General features: G+C 33.9%; 1 protein-coding gene and 2 pseudogenes across 2 annotated transcripts; 2 read left to right on the plus strand and 1 right to left on the minus strand.

Annotated features, from left to right (window-relative positions):
• Positions 1-597: 597 nt before the first annotated feature.
• Positions 598-4540, plus strand: LOC129310904 (uncharacterized; annotated as a pseudogene).
• A 929-nt stretch (positions 4541-5469) lies between these two features.
• On the plus strand, positions 5470-8190 carry LOC129310906 (ankyrin repeat-containing protein At2g01680-like; annotated as a pseudogene).
• A 2386-nt stretch (positions 8191-10576) lies between these two features.
• LOC129311292 (protein VAC14 homolog) lies at positions 10577-19034 on the minus strand. 2 transcript variants are annotated; one of them, XM_054953507.1, is made up of 20 exons: positions 18605-19034; positions 18359-18472; positions 18156-18221; positions 17251-17340; positions 17045-17164; positions 16925-16953; positions 16649-16791; positions 16468-16562; positions 16129-16215; positions 15872-15979; positions 15656-15747; positions 15388-15469; positions 14573-14638; positions 13988-14103; positions 13751-13871; positions 13481-13642; positions 13190-13318; positions 12391-12459; positions 11389-11682; positions 10577-11056 (listed from the first exon to the last, which is right to left on the minus strand). In XM_054953507.1, the coding sequence occupies exons 1-20, from the start codon at positions 18692-18694 to the stop codon at positions 10946-10948; spliced, it is 2184 nt and encodes a 727-aa protein (XP_054809482.1). In that variant the 5' UTR covers positions 18695-19034; the 3' UTR covers positions 10577-10945. The 2 variants fall into 2 exon arrangements, with proteins under 2 accessions (XP_054809482.1, XP_054809483.1); XM_054953508.1 differs by lacking the exon at positions 18359-18472.
• Between the last annotated feature and the right edge of the window lie 1286 nt (positions 19035-20320).

The following is a 20320-nucleotide window of genomic DNA, read 5'->3' on the forward strand; positions in this document are numbered from 1 at the left end:
TATTTTTAATAAAATTAAAAAAATAAAATATTAAATTTAAACAATTCAATTTTTTTTTGGTTAATAAAACAATTCAAATTTTGGTTGAGATAGAGCGGAGCCTCCTCCGAAAAAGTGTCGGGGGAGCAAAGCCAAGTCCGTAGAGAGGCCCAATTTGTTGAGGCCCAATTTATTGTTTTCTTGCTGTTTCGGCTATCTGCCTCTCCGTTGCAGGTTTCTACGGTGCTGCATTTAAGAGACGCAATCCAATTCCCAGTCTATTTTTAGATCAAACATCACAACTTCCCCTGTGCTTTCTTCCCCCTCCAAATTCCAAATTTGGGGTAATGTTATGGTTCCTGTTATTCTGTTTTATGTCTGATTTTTGATTGTATTAGTTCCCCATAGTTTCGACGTTATGCGCCATTTGTCACGGGGTTGTTGTCTAGAGAGCAGAGGACACCCGACTTAATTTCAAAGTTTATTTATTTTTTTTAAAGCCTGGTCAGTTCTTTTGTGGGTGTTGCCTCTCCTTGATTTTAGCAGCGGAAATAACGCATTAGTGGACTGTAAAAGTGGCGTGTTCTTGATTCCTATCTCTTCCTTCCAAATAACTGAATGATTCGTGTTGTTAGCAGATCACTTTTGTCGCATTCTTGTAGTAGTTATGGGCATCAGGTTTCCTCTCAGTTTGGATTTCATTGGTTCGGGTTTAGAAATTTCGTGAAGATTACTTATTAGCATAAATAAGTTCATTTAACTATTTTCCTTTCTGTATAAGTTCGAGACCTTTTTGTTGCCCTTCGGTACTGTTTATCTGTTAGCTTCTGCTAAGCCACATTCATATAACTGGTTTGTCAATTTTTGTTGGCTATCCTTGTTACTTGAACCGCGTGGTCATTTCCTCTTTCAGGGAGCTTGGACACTAGATCAACTGCTGTGAAATTTTCTCTATATAATGGTCTTTCGTTTCAGAGAAGTGATTTACCTCATTGCATATTTTGGATCATTGTATTCCATAACTTTTTATATCAATTGCTTCCATATTATATCAGGCATTCTTTCCTTGTAAAACTCTACTCAACAAGTACTATTATCTGTTTTAACATTTCCAGTTAGTCTCATTCATTGCTTGTAAACTTGTATTTCCACAGTTTTTCGAGGGATATGGTTATCATGGAACGTCTTTTGAGCAGACTTATCGATGTTACCCTGCATCTTTCATCGAAAAGGTTAGTGTTACTCCATTTTGTAATCTTGGTATTCAATCAGTTGTTATTTCTTGAGTTCTTGACTTCAATTCTGGCAGTTGTCAAATGTGTGCTGAGTATATTGCTTCTGATGAGCTTAAATCTGACTTCACTTTGATTGGTGGTGGGCTTGAATAGAAAATACTTCACAACTTGGAGCATTTACCTTTTGGGTAGATGTCAAAGGTTTAGTGTTCTTGGGAACATAAGTTTAGATTTAATACAGAGAAATAAAGTGGTAGGTGCAATCATCATGCAAGCCCAAAGACATCTCGATATAAAACTCAAAACCATTCCCTCTCATTCGTGCATAGCACTAAACAATGTGGTCAGAAGCAAAGACTTGGAAGTGAATTTAAAAAGTGGAAGGTTGAAAAACAATAGATGATATTTGAACAAGGAAAAAAGAAAAGAAAAGACTGACAATATTAACTTGTGATGTAATTATTAATATATAATATCTAATAAGTTGCAGTTTTCGTAAAACCTAGTATTACTTGAATAAAGTAGAGGCTAATTACTTTCATTTTATCTTCATTAATCCTGCAGCCCCAGATTGAGAGTGGTGATAAAAGTAAGTTTCTATGTTAATGGAAGTTCTAGTTTTTGGATTATCTTATGTTTTCCTTCCTGCTAAGGTCAATTTATTTCTTTTTGTGCACCAGTATCATGCCTCCTTCAGCCCTTGTTTGTGAGTATGCTTGTTATTGCTACTTGCTAGTATGGTTCTCTGAGGTTCTATTTTATTGTACACTCTATTTCTTAATTCTTTGATATAGATGATGGAGAACATGCTTTTACAAGGGAGACATTGTTAGAGTGAAGAATGTGACACTACCAAAGGGACATATGTTAAGTTACAACCCCACACAAAGGATTTCTTGGATATATTTCCAATCCAAAAGCTATGTGAGTTGCTATTATTCGTTATCAGATTAGCCGTATGTGTTCCATTCATTATTATTTTTGAAAGACATATCCATGCTGTTTGAAGTAGTTCAAACACAACTTTCTATGCATGTGACTGAGTTCACTTTTCAAGGTCATCATCCATCACATACCTTTGGTTTTCATTTTTCTTAAATTGCGTTTATTGGCTTGAGGTGGATTTTAAGATTTGAGAACTGAATTGTACCTGAAACTAACCCAAAAGTTGTATACTGGCATTTGACAATACATATACCTCATGCTTCCTGCACCCCCAACTACTACCCTACTACCACATCTTTGCCATTTCTCTAAGAAAGCTTATCAGGCGGCTGATTCTTTCTTTCCAAGATCTTTATTTCATACTATTTATCTCATTATCTTTGCTTCTTCCTGCTGCTAGATTCTACCGTCCTTTTTTATGAATTTTTTATGAAATAAAATGGGCTCCAAAGCTTTCAGTTCAGGCATTTGTTCTGTATTATCCTTTTAGAAGTTAATGATGTTATTCTGTTTCTATAATATTGACTATTCTTGCAAACCTCTACAATCGAAAGACTAGAGTATATAATATGATTTGGTACGCTATTATCCTTTTTGTTTGCTTTGTTTTTGATCTGACTGTATTTTGCCCTGTAGCCTGGAGACAACTTTTTTGCTTCTTCCTGCTGCTAGATTCTACCGTTACTTTTTTATGAATTTTTTATGAAATAAAAATGGGCTCCAAAGCTTTCAGTTCAGGCATTTGTTCTGTATTATCCTTTTAGAAGTTAATGATGTTATTTGTTTTCTATAATATTGACTATTCTTGCAAACCTCTACAATCGAAAGACTAGAGTATAATATGATTTGGTACGCTATTATCCTTTTTGTTTGCTTTGTTTTTGATCTGACTGTATTTTGCCATGTAGCCTGGAGACAACTTTGAGAGAATTTTTCCTGCTTGACTGCTGGAGATAGCATCATGGTGGCATACAACAACAAAAAATAATACATCGATATTATAGAAACCAAGCCTGCTAATGCAATAACCATAATTGAGACAGACTGTGAGGTTGACTTTGCTCCTCCCTTGGATTACAAGGAACCTGAGAAGCCCGCCGCATCACTTTCTGCAAGCAAGGCATCCGACAAAGGTACCTAAGAGTTTTTTTCTTTTTTTAATGTCTGTTTCTACCTTCTTGTTTTTTTCACGTGATGTTTGTTTCTAGCTTGATTCCCCCCTTTTCTTACGGGACTGATTCCTCTCTATTTGTGTTTGTTTTCTCTTGGCTGTCTCATTGTGGATCTGTTATTTTCTCTTAAAATAAGTGGTTGAAGCTTTCGTAAAATGAATTGGTTCTGTAAATTGCAAATAATGTACAAGTTTTTTTATAAGGAATCTGTTATTACTACACACGGGCGACTCAATAGATGATTCAATTCAATTTCTCAGGCTTAAAAGGCAAAGAAAAATCAATTTCACTTCAGCAATATAATTATTCACGAACAACTTGCAAACTGATGGTAAGCCCCATGCAGCCATGCAATTTTTGCTTTCTTGTTGAAGATTTGACAACCATTTATTTCTCTTTGTAGTTGAGGATGCCCCAGCTGAAACCGAGCCTAAATTCACCCATTTACTGGAACTGGGAGACGCTTGGATGGAAAACCCTCGAAGAATCCACCTCTTCCAGTTTCTTCTTCGGGGTCTAAGGATAAGAGACCTGAAGTTAGACCTGGAAATTCACTAGCTTCTGCAGCTTCTAGTTCACAAAGTAATGCTAGTAAATCTCAGAAGAAGCTTGTGTTTGGGTCAAATGCCAACCGATCTAAAGACACTGGAAAGGTGATTCTAAGCTTCTTGATATTATTTTTAATCATTTGCTGATAGTAGTTGTCCTTTATTAATGAACAAGAAAATTGTCATATGGACCGGCCTTATAAATAAGCCTAATCAATCATGAAGAGACATGTTAGTATATCAGGCATATTTCAATACTGCCTCATCTAGCTTTCTTAATAATTGGCTTGGCTTCGTAAGTCAGTTATGCCCAAGTTTCTGCTAAATTCTTCATCTCTTTGTACTATTCAGGAAAAAGAGGTGAAGCAAGAGCCATCTCAGCAGAAAGAAGAACCAAAATTTCAGCCTTTTACGGGGAAGAAGTATTCCCTCCGAGGCTGATGACTATATATGATATGGATTTAAGATTTTACGTCATTTACTTCATTGGATCCTGTGGGGATCAAAGGATATGGCAGAACTTTTTATTATTTCTTGTGTAATTAAAAGATAGGACCTTAGAATGCTGCAAGAGACGTAGAATCTGGCCTACTTGTAGAAACCCTTGACAAGACTTTCAGTTACGCTTTAAAAGAATGGTTCATGTTGCGTTTCGATGATATATTATGTAACTTTGATTGATGAGAGATGAAGATTGCGTTTCTGCTCTCATATGTCACGAAGACTTAAATGTAATATCAAAAAATGATAAAGCGACACGAATAAATTTTGCGGATATTGATATATTTTGATTCATACGAAGTTATATTGTTGTGAGAAATTGCATGAGCTAGGAGGGTCCTGTGCATAGTAGGAGGATATAAGTATGACTTGTAAATAATGAGATACATTTTATTTATAATGTGAGTAAATTGGTATAAATTATAAATTACTATCAAAACACGCACGCACCCACACAAGTAAATTGTTTTATTCCTTATACTTGTGTAATATTTAGGAAAATATGTCTAGTTTATATGATAACAATTTTTTATTATTGTTGGTAATTCATTGTACTGTTGTTAATTGACAACGTAAGGTACACAGTTAATTAATTTAAATACTTTAAAATACAAATTCTTTTTCTTTATAGTAGATTATTTAAATTGATTAGTATTCCATGTTAACGAGTATTATACATTAATTTTGGATATGATCCCATAAAATTTTTTGAAGGTATTTATAATAAAAACTGACTAATAAGCAATAAAGATAATGCAACACTCAATTCTAATTATATATCACAATTTGTTAAATAAATGTGGAGCATGAAAGGGACTTATATCAACATTTTTTTTTAATAAAAGATATTGGAAAAATTAATCTACAAGTTGTTGTAAACTTTTCTTTAATTTTAAATTAGGTTATGTAGATCATTTTATTTTGATCGAGGCTTTATAATTTTAATGATAATATCTCATATCTCACATTTAAATTCAAAGTGAGTATATCCAGTAACCATGATGTTTGCGAGAAGAATTAGACTTTGTACAAGTCAGTGTCTTAAACTACACGACTTTCTTTGCAAGCAGACCCCACCAAAGAAAAATAATGCAAATTGGAAGAACGCCATTTGGTGTTCGATTCTCGTTCCTCTCTTCACTCATTAGACTAAACAACGGGTAAGTTTCTTTCTCATGCACAATTGCTTCTCTTCTGGGATGGACCAGAAAACAAAGTTTCACAGAATGCAAAAAAAGTAAGGGAGACTTCATCTGCAAGTAATCCTTATCAATAGTTAAAAATCCCCTCTCCATATCTCCCGGTTTTATTAGAAGACGACTTGAATTTTTCTCGACCGTTCGGTCTGGTGACCTTGATGGGCTCAAGCATATCCTGACCTGTTGAAACAGCCAGAATCTTCAGATAGGTCCTCGCTTTCTGATCTCATGTCCCTACAGAACGATGCTGGTGAGTTTCTTAATGCTGGTTTCAGATTCATTTGACATTTTCGGTTAACTGTGAATTTTCACTTGAGCAAAACGAGGATGTTCTCTTTGGTGTGTTTGTTTTTTTTTTTTTTTCTTTTATAATCTTCTCTGAAATATCAAGGACAGTCATGAATGCATGCGGGGTTTAAGTCAGCATTACTTACAAAAGTGACTCTCATAAATAAGTTTTTATGATACTAGGATAGTTGCAGTTTGTACCCCGAGTTTATAAGAATACACAAGTCAGAACAATAAGTAATATTGATACTTGTTTCTTGGTAGTTGTTGAGAATAAACGATTTCAATTATGATGCATTTGATCAATCTTTTCCAGATATTGTGAGGGAGTTTTTGCGTACTTGGCCTGAAGTTTGCAAGTTATGTGACTCCTCAAACACTAGCCCCTTGTATTCAGCTGCTGTTCAAGACAATTTGGACGTGGTGAATGCTATCCTGGATATTGATGTTAGTTCAATGATGATTGTCAGGAAAAATGGAAAAACTGCTTTGCATAATGTTGCTAGGTATGGCCTCCTTTGGATTGTGAAAGAACTCATTGAACGAGATCCAGCAATAGTCTGCATCAAAGATAAAAAAGGTCAAACTGCACTCCATATGGCTGTAAAAGGACAGAATCCCTCAGTGGTTGAGGAGATATTACAAGCTGATGCCTCTATTCTGAATGAACGTGATAAGAAGGGTAATACAGCTCTACACATAGCTATACGTAAAGGCCGTTCACAGGTCAATTTCACATTTCATTCGACCTTACTTGTCGACTTGTCACCATGTTTTTCCTTTCGTTTATCAATCAATCCGATCTTTCCAATGGTTATATAATTGTATGTGATGGGCTATCTCCTGTGCATGATCCTGCTGTAGCTTCACTTCATGCCACCATGTCTGCCCTAGTTTGATTTCAGATTATACCTTTTGCCTCGGCTCATAAGTCATGAGGAATGGGTTATGTAGATTTAACATGTGTGGTCTTAACAAAACTATGCATGCATTTGTTAATTCCCAAATTGTCCTTGAGCCATATGATTTTTCCTTGCAATGATGTTTCGCTCCTGTTCTTTATCGGCCTCAATCACACATGGTTTTCTGTATCAGATAGTAAGCCTTTTGCTAATCTACAAAGCTATGGATGTGAACGCCATCAATAATCAGCAGGAAACAGCATTGGATTTGGCAGATAAACTGCAGTATGGAGCTACAGCTTTGGAAATCAAGGAGTCTCTTGAAGACTGTGGTGCCAGGTATGCCAGGCAAGTAGGCAAAGTGGATGAAGCTATGGAACTCAAAAGAAACTGTGAGTGATATAAAGCATGAGGTTCAATCACAGCTCATACAAAATGAAACAACTCGGAGAAGAGTGTCTGGTATTGCCAAGGAACTGAAAAAACTTCACAGAGAAGCAGTTCAAAACACCATCAATTCTGTCACAGTTGTTGCTGTTCTTTTTGCCTCAATAGGATTCTTGGCCATCTTCAATCTTCCTGGTCAATATCTAACGGATGGACCCGAGGCAGGGAAGGCTCACGTAGCTGATAAGGCTGCTTTCAGAGTTTTTTGCCTTCTAAATGCTACATCTCTCTTCATTTCTCTAGCTGTTGTTGTAGTTCAAATCACTTTGGTAGCCTGGGACACTGGGGCCTCAAAAGCAGGTCGTGTCAGTGGTGAACAAGATGATGTGGGCTGCGTGTATCTGCACTTGTGGGGCTTTTCTTGCAATAGCTTTTGCTGTTGTTGGAGATCAAACATGGATGGCTATCACCGTAACTATTTTTGGAGCACCAATTCTAGTTGGGACCCTAGCAAGCTTGTGCTACTTTGTGTTTAGACAACATTTTGGGATTACTTTCTGCAGCGATTCACGTAGACGCATCAAGCGAGCAAGTGGGAGCAAGTCTTTTTCATGGTCTTACTCCGCGAAGATATCAGATTTGGAGGAATATGATTCTGACATGGAGAAGATCTGTGCTCTTTAGACCAAATGGTTCACCACAGAGCAATCCTGTTTCTTCCTTATAGAACTTGAACTTACCCTTCCACTTCAGTTTTTTTCAAGTGAAAATAGTCATTAGAAATTTTTAGGTAGAAGATATGCAAAGAGTATCTACTTTGAGTAGTTTTATGTTTCTATCTTTGATTAATTTGGTGTATTGATTTTTTTTTTAGATCATCTCTCTTAAAGTCTCTTTGTTACACAGTAAAAAGTTTGGCTTGGTTTATTCATCACTAGTGTTGAGTAAGACTTGGAAGTAGGTTTATGTATATGAAAGAATGAAAAGGTTGTCCAATGCTTGGTATGCTGTTAGTAGATATAATCTTGTGTCAATTTTTTTTTTTTGAGACCCTATTATGATTAGTGTCATTTTAAATGAGACTTTGATATGTATCTATGTGCCTTTTACGTTAGATTAAAGGTTTCTATCTTTGATTAATTTGGTGTATTGATTTTTTTTTTTAGATCATCTCTCTTAAAGTCACTTTGTTAGGCAGTAAGAAATTTGGCTTGTTTTATTCATCACTAGTGTTGAGCAAGACTTGGAAGTAGGTTTATGTGTATGAAAGAATGAAAAGGTTGTCCAATACTTGGTATGCTATTAGTAGATATAATCTTGTGTCAAAATTTTTTTTTGAGAGCCTAATATGATTAGTGTCATTTTAAGCGAGACTTTCATATGTATCTATGTGCCTTTTACGTTAAATTAAAGGTTTCTATCTTTTGTAAGCTGCACTTAAAAATCTATTGAAAATTGTTAAATAATTTTTATTAATAAACCCAACTTTTGCTGTTTTTTTTTTTAATAAAGAGAAAGCTTAAGTAAGCTGAACCTTGAGAATTAATTAAATTTAAAATGGATCTCATAATTCAAAAAGTACTTGCAGATATGCTTATAAATCATCTCCCAAACACGGTCTTAATTTTGTGAGATATAAATTAGTCTTGTACTAGCTAAACCAACTTTAGTCCTAATTATTGATCATGAGGTGAGGGGGATTTTTGTTACATAGGCTTGTTGCTAACATGGTGAACAAAGGATATTTATTGGGAATGACAAAAAAGACGTATATGGAACTCTCTTCTTCCCATGCTTCTTTTAACTTTTTTTTTTTTTTAGATAAGATTCTTCATTCTTCCTTTCTTATAATTGACAAGAAAATTGACCGAATAAAAAATTGGTAAGATCCTAATGTTAATAAATGAGTTCATTTGCCCTTTTCCAAATCTAAAGAGTTGGATGAGGGAGAAGGTATATTCTTCCCTTGGTAGTATTGGGCTGCTATTTATATTATCTTTTGGTGTCCTTTTAGCTGTCTGAGAAGGTGAAAGTATTGTCCTTTTCACCTCATAGTGCAGCAACAACACGCTATAGCTCTACCGGGGGTAAAAAAAGCACGTTATATAATTTAAATAGGTAATCCAAGTAATGGAGAAGAGAATCCTTAATATTAAAAGATAAAATTAATTCACAGTTAAATTTAAAATGTTCATTGACTTTTTGGTGAAGTTGAAGAGCAACAATAATACTTAACCCTAAATTAATTATTAACAGGTCCCAAGTCTCCTAAATTTAACTCAGTACTAATAAGCCATCTGAAAAATTTGTATAAAAATAATTTTAAAATTTTTAAGTTTGACCCATAAATATCAGAAAAATGGTAATTTTTTTAATTATAGGGATTAGAGTTTAATTGAGAATTATTTACAAGTCTTCTTGTGATATTACAAGTGAAACTTCAATAATTAAAACTTATTATATGTGTTTTAGCACAAGTTCTTTAGGAACTTAAATTCACAAAACCTATTAACAATCAATTTGTTTACTTAGGAGTTATTTGTTATTTTTCCTCAGGAAAGTCACCATAGTATTAGAATAATTATTGTTCTCATGTGCTGACCAACCAACCATTGAGAAGCATTAAAGAGGCGCCAAATTAACGTCATCATTTTTCTTATGATGAATGTAATAATCTTTTAAGAACCATAGATGATGATGGATTATGGTATGAGGTTTTTTTCTTTCATCCTATTTATAAATTACTTTAATATATTTTACCAAGAGAAGCCTTAAATTTATTAACTTTATTTTAAAATTTAATAAATTTTTACCTTTACCCATAATAAATATTTTGAATCTCATTATTAATATTTTTATTTAAAACATTTAATAAAAGTAAATATATAAAGATAAATATTAAAAATTAACAAATGTCCTATAACTAGGATTAAGCTTTTTCTTCCCTCTCTACTCTATAAATAGAATTAAAAGAGTACATTTCAAAGGGTAGCTACTAGTGGCATCGATTTAGGCTAACTGAAACATCGGAGAGGATTCTGTCGACTCCTAGAAGAGGTTGGCAACATGCAGTTAGGTTTTTTCCCTTCTCTCAATTAAAAAAAAAAAAAAGATTTCGATAAATGGAATAGAATATAGATTTGGAACGGCAAAAGCAAATTAATGAAAAAGAAAACTTTGGGAGATTGCTTCTTTCTCTTTTTTTTCTTTTTTCTTAATATAATATCCGATATCCAACATTACCGTGTTAAATTTGATACTTGTCAAATCCAAATAAGAATAACCCTCTTAATCGTGTCTTTTAAATACAGAGAGACTCAAATTCAAAATCTCAGTTAAACAGCTATAACCTTTATGACCAAATAGTAGAAAACGGGGAGGAAGAGAAAGGCAATGGGAAGGTGGGGGTTCAAAACGAGACACGATACCAATTATTGCAAGTATATTGTAAGATGGTGGTAGACAGTGAACAAGTAAACAATATGCAACTTCTGGCAATAAGAACCATTCCCACTAGCCCACATGGTTTTCATATAAAAAATAACAATAACAATAATAACACGACCACGTGGGAATCTCTGGTTTCAAAAGAATATCCCCGGTAATGCCCAAGCTTCCAATTTCACCACCATCTCAACCTCTATTGGCAGAAAGAGGCAGCTGCTATAAATTTACAATTTTACAGGTTAACTTTACACCCAATCCCGCTCAAACTTCACATACCCAGTGAGATCTGTGCACGGTAAGACTCTAAATGAGCAGAAACATTAATTAATTAACTAACTAACATTATAGTTGATGCTGGCCGGAGCCTTTCTGTGATGATCTTAAAGGAGGAGCATTAAGGTCAGATGACTGAAATCGCCTCGGTTCTTCTTCCTGTCTTTGTGATTGGGAACCCTGCATCAAGTACCAGTAATGGGATCAGACAACAGACAAAAGCAGAAAAGCAAGGGCAAGATAACACATGGACACAGGGAACTCTTATGCGTGCACGCATACACACGCATATAAACCAGGGTGTTGAAGTATATGAATTCATGGAAACAAGTTCAACACTAGTATGTGAATATATGATAAATAGCATCAGAGAACAGAGAAGCTCAACACCATTATGGTTCCAGTCCAGGCTCTCTTCATTCCAAACCTCTAACGTATACGTATTCCGGCCACAAAATTTTTTAATAGAAATGTAGAGAAAACAATGTAAAAGACAGAAGGAAGAGGTCAACCTCCTTTGATAATGATGTGGAATTATTGCGCAGCTGCGCTTGTGCTTTAGCATGCAAGCGATGCCGGTACTGCATTTTTTCAAACTGTTGCAGCCTTGCCCCAAAATTGATTCCATTATGTGATTTCCCACCATCGACAGTTATATCGCCATCCTCAATAGCTTGAGATCCAGACATTTGATGAAGAATTTGGTAAGGATTCCCAGATGATGTTCTCTTCATTTGTTCCCCATTGAAAGAATATGATGGCACGGCTTTTAAACGAGTTTTCAGTATCTTGAAGGCAGCACTTTGCTGGAATATGGTATTAAAGGTATAGTTAAAAAGAAAATAAATAAAAATAAAAGCAATCAGTATAAGGTTAACATTAATTTACACATAGAACACTTACTTATGGTAGATAAATTTACGCAGACACACTCACAAAAGGTATCGCATAAGGCAGTCAGCAATACGTTAAAGATTACATGTTAAACAACCATGTCAATGCCATCAGCATCACAGACTTTTGAATGGCTAAAAGTAAACAGCCCAGCGCAAAATTGTGAATAAAATTACAGGTGCAATATTTAAAAGAAACATGAGTTTACAAATACAAAGCACATCAAGGTATCAACACTTGAACAATTGCAGATAATAACCAGATGCAATGGTTCAGCAACACAGATCAAATTATTACAGGCAACTTTTATGTTTGTATATATAATTATATATGTTTGGTAACAAGATAATCCAGATTTTCACCAAAATGTAGCAAGCGCATGTCAGTGAAACAATCAGATTGAACGGTTGATCATAACAATATCGTGAAAAGACAAGGCACATTATGCCTTGTTGATAGATGTTCCCAAATAAAACATGAAATAAATGTGAGCAATGTCAGAAGTCAAAGAAATGCCCTCCTGAAAAAAAAAAAGGGAATATGGCTGCAGCCTTACAAGTAAATGCTTCTATAATCTATAAATTGAGTGGTAAAAAATAGTAAAAGTTACTTGAACAGACCTGAGGAAGCAACATCAAAAGACCGTACAATGCTTTAAATAACCATACATGTTTTCCAGGTTCAAGAAGCTGCAAAATCGAAAAAAAAGGATAATAATTATCTAGATCCATCCTGTACAAATTAAGTTATTCGAACTATATTAAATAATAAAAGCATGCCAAATGAGGATCAGGAGGTATAATTGACAATGCAAGGAACAAATATTCTAACATCAAATTTTGTCACATTGTTCTGAATTTCTTATCGTTTCAAAGAGGAACAGAGAAAAACCCAGCCAAAATTGCCACGTGAAGGGCATCATTAGAAAGAAAATTGAGTTACAAAGAAAAAACCCAAGCAAAGGATGCCTTAACTGAACTGGGCTGGACTATGCTACATAGAAGTGCCAACCAATCATCCTACTAATGAAGTCAAATATCCATTTTTTAATTTAAAAAAGTAATAAAGATACAGTAATTAAAAAGAAATAATGTTGCAGGAGTGCGTTAATCATGGACTAAATGGTAAGTCTTTCTTTCAAGGTATCGCCTGAAACATGCCAACATTTAACCACCATATTAAAAAAAAAAAAACAAACCAAAAAAAAAACACAAAAGTCATGCGGAAAGATAACTAATTCACAGAATAAATTACAGGGGACAGAAAGTAGTTTATATATAGGAGCAGAAAATACTGAGAAATTACTAACTGGCTTAGCATCAATCACACAGAAACAAACAACATCTCCATTTTAATCATATTCTACTAGACATAGGACCAAAGACGTAAGTTAAGATGAAACATGGTTTGATCTAGCACCTGCAATCTAAGATATGCAAAGATTGGAGTTTCCAGCAAGCGAACCAACTTATCCAGTTGAACCAAAAATTTAACATTAATGTCCTCCTCCACAAGAGATTGAATCACAGCACTTGCATGTTGATATGTCTGTTCAGAAGACAGGGAATTATATTGCAAAACACAAGCCATAAAATATAAGCAGACAACGAAAAACACAAATGGGATGCACAGTATATTTGTGTAAACATGTGCACTAGAAAGAGACTTGAATTGGAAACTTTTGATCATAACCGAGTTGTAGAAGCCAACCTGAGCTAATAAACAGAGACTTATAATTGCCATTGGAGAATGGCACCATGAGGCGTACAAGGAAACATATAGATCCTTTCCAGCAGGATTTATTAGCGACTGTTTTAAAAGATCTCGAAGTTCAGATAATTCCGATGAAGTGAGTAAGATCAAATTCAATGCCTGAAATTATGGGGAAAAAAGAGGGATATAAAACCATGAAAAAAAATTACTAGAGTTGGTCAAAAATGCTACAAATTTAATTAAGCTCTCAGACAAGTCAATACTGACCTGAACCATAATTGATGCAAAATCCAAATCAGATTCCCCTTCTAATATTGTAGATAGTTCACGGTAGACTCTTTCAGCATTCAAAAGCACACAAAGCCGACGGATTATCAAAGCACCACGCCTAAGATTTAAATTTTTCAAAGAGAAAAAGGAATAAATATTCATGCTAAAACATTTCAGTAAAATTATATAATCATGTGAATAAATCAATCAAATGAAGAAAAAAAGGAAAACTACCTCTCCAAAAGAGAATTATCTACCCGGAAATTGTACACTAGGAAAACAACAAGCTGTCGAAAGTGCTGAGAATCCTTTGCAATGCATGCATGAACATCAAGAACTAGAAGCACAACCTAGTCATAAGCAAAACTGTTATAAATAAGCAACAAATTAAAAAAAAAAAACTACTAAAATCTCCATAGGTTAACAGCATACAAGAATAAGAGGAAATTAATAAAAAAATTATGGTTAAGCCTACTAAGGTCAAGAAGGAATATTTATATCTTGCAGTGGAATCGCTAGGCCACTCCACATTCTTGCATCAACATCCAAGGCTGGTCATGATCATTTGGATAACAAAAAATACATTTTCAAAAGCATCTTCTGCTAAATATACTAATATATACATGTGTAACTTGAATGTGTTAAGTTGAAATCATATAACCAGTAAATTATCTTCAAAATAGATGCATAGTGAAAACCACAATTTCATCAGCAATAGCTCAGAGATCCTAAGAATATATAATTTCATGAAACAAAGAGAAACAATGCTGTCTATCCAATCCCAGAGAGAGAACAATGCTATCATGATAATAGAACTACCTCATTGGATGGATCTGAAAGTGCTTTCAATAAGGTGTCAAATATATCATCCAGAAATGTCAAAACCTGTTGTTTGACATGAGAAGTCAACAAATAGATACAAAATTATCATAATCTTATTGATATAAAAATTTCTAGAATGGTGCATATTAATACTTAGAGAAGGGGTTGAGATCAAGAAAATTAAATTTGCACAAAGTTTAAAGGAAAAAAATAAACAGATATCCAATAAATTGTAAGGTTAGACAAAAAAATTGTATGCATTCTGACAGTCATGTCATCATAATTATTAGCGGTTTGAACATAAATGATCCTTTTACCTCCTCCATCAGCAGGCCCCTCAACATAATTTAAGAAGGAATAACAAAGTTACCTGATATTTTCTTAATTGGACCGGAAATTGGAAAAAGTAGTATCATTAAGACTTTCAAAAGGTCAAATAATTGCCATTCTACACCTTAATCGCATGTATATTGGAAGGAAAGCATACGCTTCATCTCATTTATTCTTGGGAAAGATGTACAAGTATAAAAGCAACTGAATCACATAGTCCACTGGTTACAGCCAACTAGCATCCACACAAAAAAAAAAAAAAACAAATCATAGCTCTCCCAACCCAATCAAGAACCCATTACATTTTATAGGGCATTGGCAGCAGATTGCCTCCAAAGTCCATATAAACAAATTAGTAGGTATGTATATGAGCTTTATAGCTTAGACTTCAAGGGGCATAACAAGAAAGTATGTCAAGTCTACAAATTTACAGGGCTTCTTAATATGTCAAAATGAAAGATGAATTCCAACAATCCAGTCACCTCAGCACGATATCTGTTTAAAAGAGTTGATATCCAATGCAAACCCTCAATTCGAGTAGCTTCATATTCACTTGATAATTGTCTGTTCAGTCAAACCATCACAAAACTCAGTGCAACTTGTTTTTGCCCAAACAAAAAGGACCCTAGCTATCACTTTAATTCCACTAGCTTCTTATGTGCTCAGAGCAAGATTAACATTCATAATTTTCTATTAGCAAGTATTTCAAAATTCAAACCTAGACTTTTCCCCAAGTTAAAAAAACTACACCTCCTAGCAACAGACAGGATTGCTCCTACATCAAATGCTTCTGCCGGATCAGCCTTGATTGCCCGTAGTTCTTCATTGGTTTCACGAGCAACCTTATACATAAGCCAGATATTATTTCAAGGCTGTCATTTCTATAGCAGGTTAATGAACCCAAGGGAAAAGAAAGGAATAAAAAGAAAAGAAACCCAGGGCAAAAATAGGGTATAGTAAAGCTACCACTCGAATTTTCTCTTCTTTATCAGATATGCAAGGCAGAATGGCCCCAAGAATGTCAGCATAATATGGAACAAGCTGATCTCCACCAAGTTTGACAAACTCATTTATCTGTTACAAAAAGAAAGAACATGTGATTGAAATAAAATAATGATGAATAACACTGAAACATAACATCGTTAGACAGGACTGCCAACAATAAGCATCAAGATAACACTAAAGAATAGTCTAAAAAGTTTTACACTCCCAATACCACTTACCCATGTGATAGCTGTTAATCTAGTAAATTCATCTGGAGATCCTGCCCTCTGAACCAGTATTTCAGCCATGCGACCATAATCTACAGACTTCAAGAGTAGCACTGCTCGAGTCAGAAAATGACAAATGAACAAAAAATTTTGCAAGTGTCAATATGGAAGGATAAAATAGCTTCAAAGCACAGTAGACCTAATAATGGCTGCAATACATATTCCTCAGACAACTATCAAGGAAAACCAATGACCATAAATAAGCATAATTGAATTCTGAATGTTGGCAAAACCCTTACTGCTCAAACATAAAGCAAAAAAAAAAAAAAATTACACTAGTTGATGCCTTACTTGGGAGTTCTTAATCTCTTGAAGAAACTCAGAAAGAGCTGAATCAGCTTGCTGACGAATTTCATGACTAGGATCACTCAACATATTAAACAAACCTGACAAGGTTACATATTCTTAGCAGAATAACATACACTTTCAGAAAATTATAAAATTCTCAACCTTCAAATGATGAAGAGTTTACCATCAAGAAAATCAGGAAGAAAGCCCAGCATATCAATATCTGGGACACTGTCCAACACAGTAATCCATCCAACCAAAAACTGACGAACATATGGATTCAGGACATTCATGCGCTCCCTCAGCAATGGTATAAATTCTTCAATACTGAACGTAAGGAAGGAAAACAGGAGGGGTGTGAAGCAATGCAAGTTGCATCAGAATCTATGCATCTGAAATTCTTTTGCCAAATGTAGACTGCTAGATACAATATATAACATAGAAGCAGGAGTATAGTCACCTAAACTGATCACTTTCAGTCACAATATCCTGTTTCAATATAGGAAAGTTTAATTTTCAGAAAATGTCATGTACCCATATGTGAAGTCATCAGAACCATATTGAAATTTAGACCATATACCTTCACAAGCCGATCCAGGAGATGAGCAGCACTTTGTACATTAGCATCTGAGTCTGCAGAAAGCTTGCATAAGGCATCAAAGATCTGATTAAAGAATACAATAAATTCCCCTCTCACAACCTGAAATCAGGAAAAGACAAGCATTAGAGTCACTGGATGACCAGAATGAAACTGTAATGCATGGATCACTGTAATCAAATCCTAACCTTGGCAATGTTGTAAAGTGCTTCACAAGCATAATAACGAACTCTGCTATCTTGATCACAGAAAGACTTCAACACTGGGGGCACGATTTGCTGCCAGAGTGCAAGAATTATATGTAGGTAAGAATAGAAACAAAAAGAATTTATAAGCTGAAGCATATAAACTTAGATATATGGCAGTAAATGCTAATATTCATGCATGCTTCATGTTGAACATAGTGACTACAAGAATTATATGTAGGTAAGCATGAAACAAAAAGAATTTATACACTGAAGCATGTCAAACTAAGATATCCAGCAGTAAATGCTAATATCCATGCTTGCGTCATGTTGAACATAGTTGTAAGGAAAACAGGCCACAAAATGAACAAGAGTGATTCAAATTTGCCATTCACAAAAGGTTGAAGTTTCAACCAACCTGTATGAGGTACAAAAATTTAAACTCAGCATGAGATATTTTGAAAAGCCAATGAACAAGAATTTCATTGGACTTGTTCACAAATGAAAAAGGCATTTGACATTTGACAGTAACAGGGGATCAAACTATGAACAAAATCATTATATATACTTTTGCTTTGGGCATCTCAAAATAATTCAAACCCTTCAATGCCTAACCATCACCGCAGTAAGTCGGATTACTCCTAAATGTGGAGAGAATACAAAAGCAAGATGTAACGCTATTTGAGGATTCAATTACCCAATTCTTGCACTGCAGAAATTTGACATACATTTGTGTTAAACCATACAATTTCACAGGAATCTTAATGGTTTCATATATTCTCCCTTCCTTGTTCCTATCTCTCTCTTTTGGTGCACACGAATTTACCACAAGGCCTAAGCCACAATAAACAACCTTGGATGGATATAAATCCAAATTGGTAGACGCAAACTTTGGAACAACCCCTCACCTCGAGATGCTGAGAGGCTTCATTAGCCAACCCAACTGTCACGGCAGCTAGTGCTATCAATCCTCCCTACAGTAAGAAATTAAATCAAAATAAGTATTAACTATTATAACATGAACATATAATTGAAGGCAGGCTAAAATCAATGACGAAATCAACCATAAAACTCGAAGGCAAAAAAAAAAAAAAAAGTATTTGTCTCCCACCTTCCGTTGATTTGCTTGTGGCGAGAAAGTATATTCCGAAATCAACAAATTGATCACTGCCGTGATTTTATCGTGATCCCCAGCAGCAGCGAGCTGCTTTACAACCCCCTCAACCTATCCAAAAACCAATATGAACCTATATAATAAACTAGAGCCAAACAAACCCACCCAAAACCTAAACTCCAAAATTCATCAACTTGTAAAAGGAAAAAAAAAAATCGAGATGTGCCAGGATTGAGTAGAAACCTCAAGAGCAGCATTCTTGCGCTTCTCATAGAGCTTGTCAGCAAGGTTGCGGAGCACAGCATTAGGAATTACCGAGAGAGCGTCGGCCATGTCGACGGCCTCAGGTGAGAAACTCCTCAATTGAGAAAACAGACGACGGAAAAATCAAATTCGTTTTCGAACCTTTTCCTGCTCCAGACGAAACATTTTTATAGGGTTTTTCTCCTACTGAAGGGGATCAAAACAAAATCCAAAATTTCCACTTTCGAGATTTTGATTGACCTGGAATGTGAATTGGATAGGATAATTGTTAACTGATGATAGATAATAGATAATCGAATCTCGGATCTGACAAAATCCAAAATTTGAGATGAGATATTATTGAAATTGAAACCTATGGTTTCTGAGGATAATTTGCTTGTCATGAATTTCAAGTATGCTATCTGTTTGTTCTGCAATTTCTTTTTCTAAAGAGCATTTAAGACTGATAAATTTTTTCACTCAAAAAAAAAAAAAGAGTGGTAAGTTTTTAATCAAGTGACAGATCTTTCATCTGCTGCCAGGCGGGGGCTTGAAAAACTGTAAACGAGATTACGTAATTGCCCTTTCTATCAGAAATATATATATTTATATAAAACTATTACTTTCCATTTAAAAATATAAGACATTTTTTAAAAAATTATATATTAAAAAATATAAAATATTTTTAATCTTTTAAGGTTTAATCATTATTTTTTTAAAAAAATACTTTTATTAATAATAATTTTATATTTATTATAATATATTTAATAAGAATAAATACGAAAAAATAATGTTAGTTTGAAAGTAAATAATTATTTTATTAGATGATGAGATTTTTAAAATTTAACAAAAAAAAGTTATGAGTTTAAATATTTTATTAATTTTTTGCCTTGTAATATTTTATATTAATTGATGATTATTGATTGTGCCTTAATTGTTGGCATGTTTTTAGAAAGAAAGAAATAAATAAATAGAATATATAATAAGTTACTTTTAGGTGAAAATATCATTTAAGGACCATTGTAGAGCTTTTGTATTAAATAAGTACTTTAAAAATATGAAATTTCACCACATTCCTTTTCGTACCTATATAAAAATAAGATTTTATGAAAAAAATCTAATTATCCCTAAAATTTAATAAAATGTAGTAATCTAATGGATTGTCGTTAATTATGCATGATTAATTATTAAAACCTAAATAAGTATTTATTTAAATATAATCAATACATGTACAATTAAATATATACTATCAATTATAATCACGAGTTAATTCTAAATGGATTGTTGTTAATTATGTTTGGTTACTTGTCAAAACTGGAACGAATGCATGTTTATGTAGGGCTAACACATGTATAATTAAACATGTTTTATAATTAATCATTACTTGTTAATTCCGAATGAATAGTTATAAATTACGTAAGATTATTTTTCAAAACCCGAATAAATACTTGTTTGTGCAGGGTCAATATTTGTACAATGAAATGTGTTATCAATTTCTGCAATGTTTATTGCTAAATAAGTTGTTGTTAATTACCTTTATTTATTTGTCAAAATCGAAATGAACTCATTTATGTATCCATAAAATCTTGGGGTTAATTAGGGTTTTTCTCAAGAAATTTTTTTTTTAGATGGATACCTAGGTAGTGCAGTGAAATTTCATATTTTTAATGTCAATTCTTTGATATAAAAACTCTTTAGAGTCATTAGATATATTTT

This window comes from Prosopis cineraria, unplaced genomic scaffold, assembly GCF_029017545.1.
Source record: "Prosopis cineraria cultivar Desert tree isolate PC_DT_omini unplaced genomic scaffold, ASM2901754v1 PC5, whole genome shotgun sequence".
Lineage (NCBI taxonomy): Eukaryota > Viridiplantae > Streptophyta > Magnoliopsida > Fabales > Fabaceae > Prosopis > Prosopis cineraria.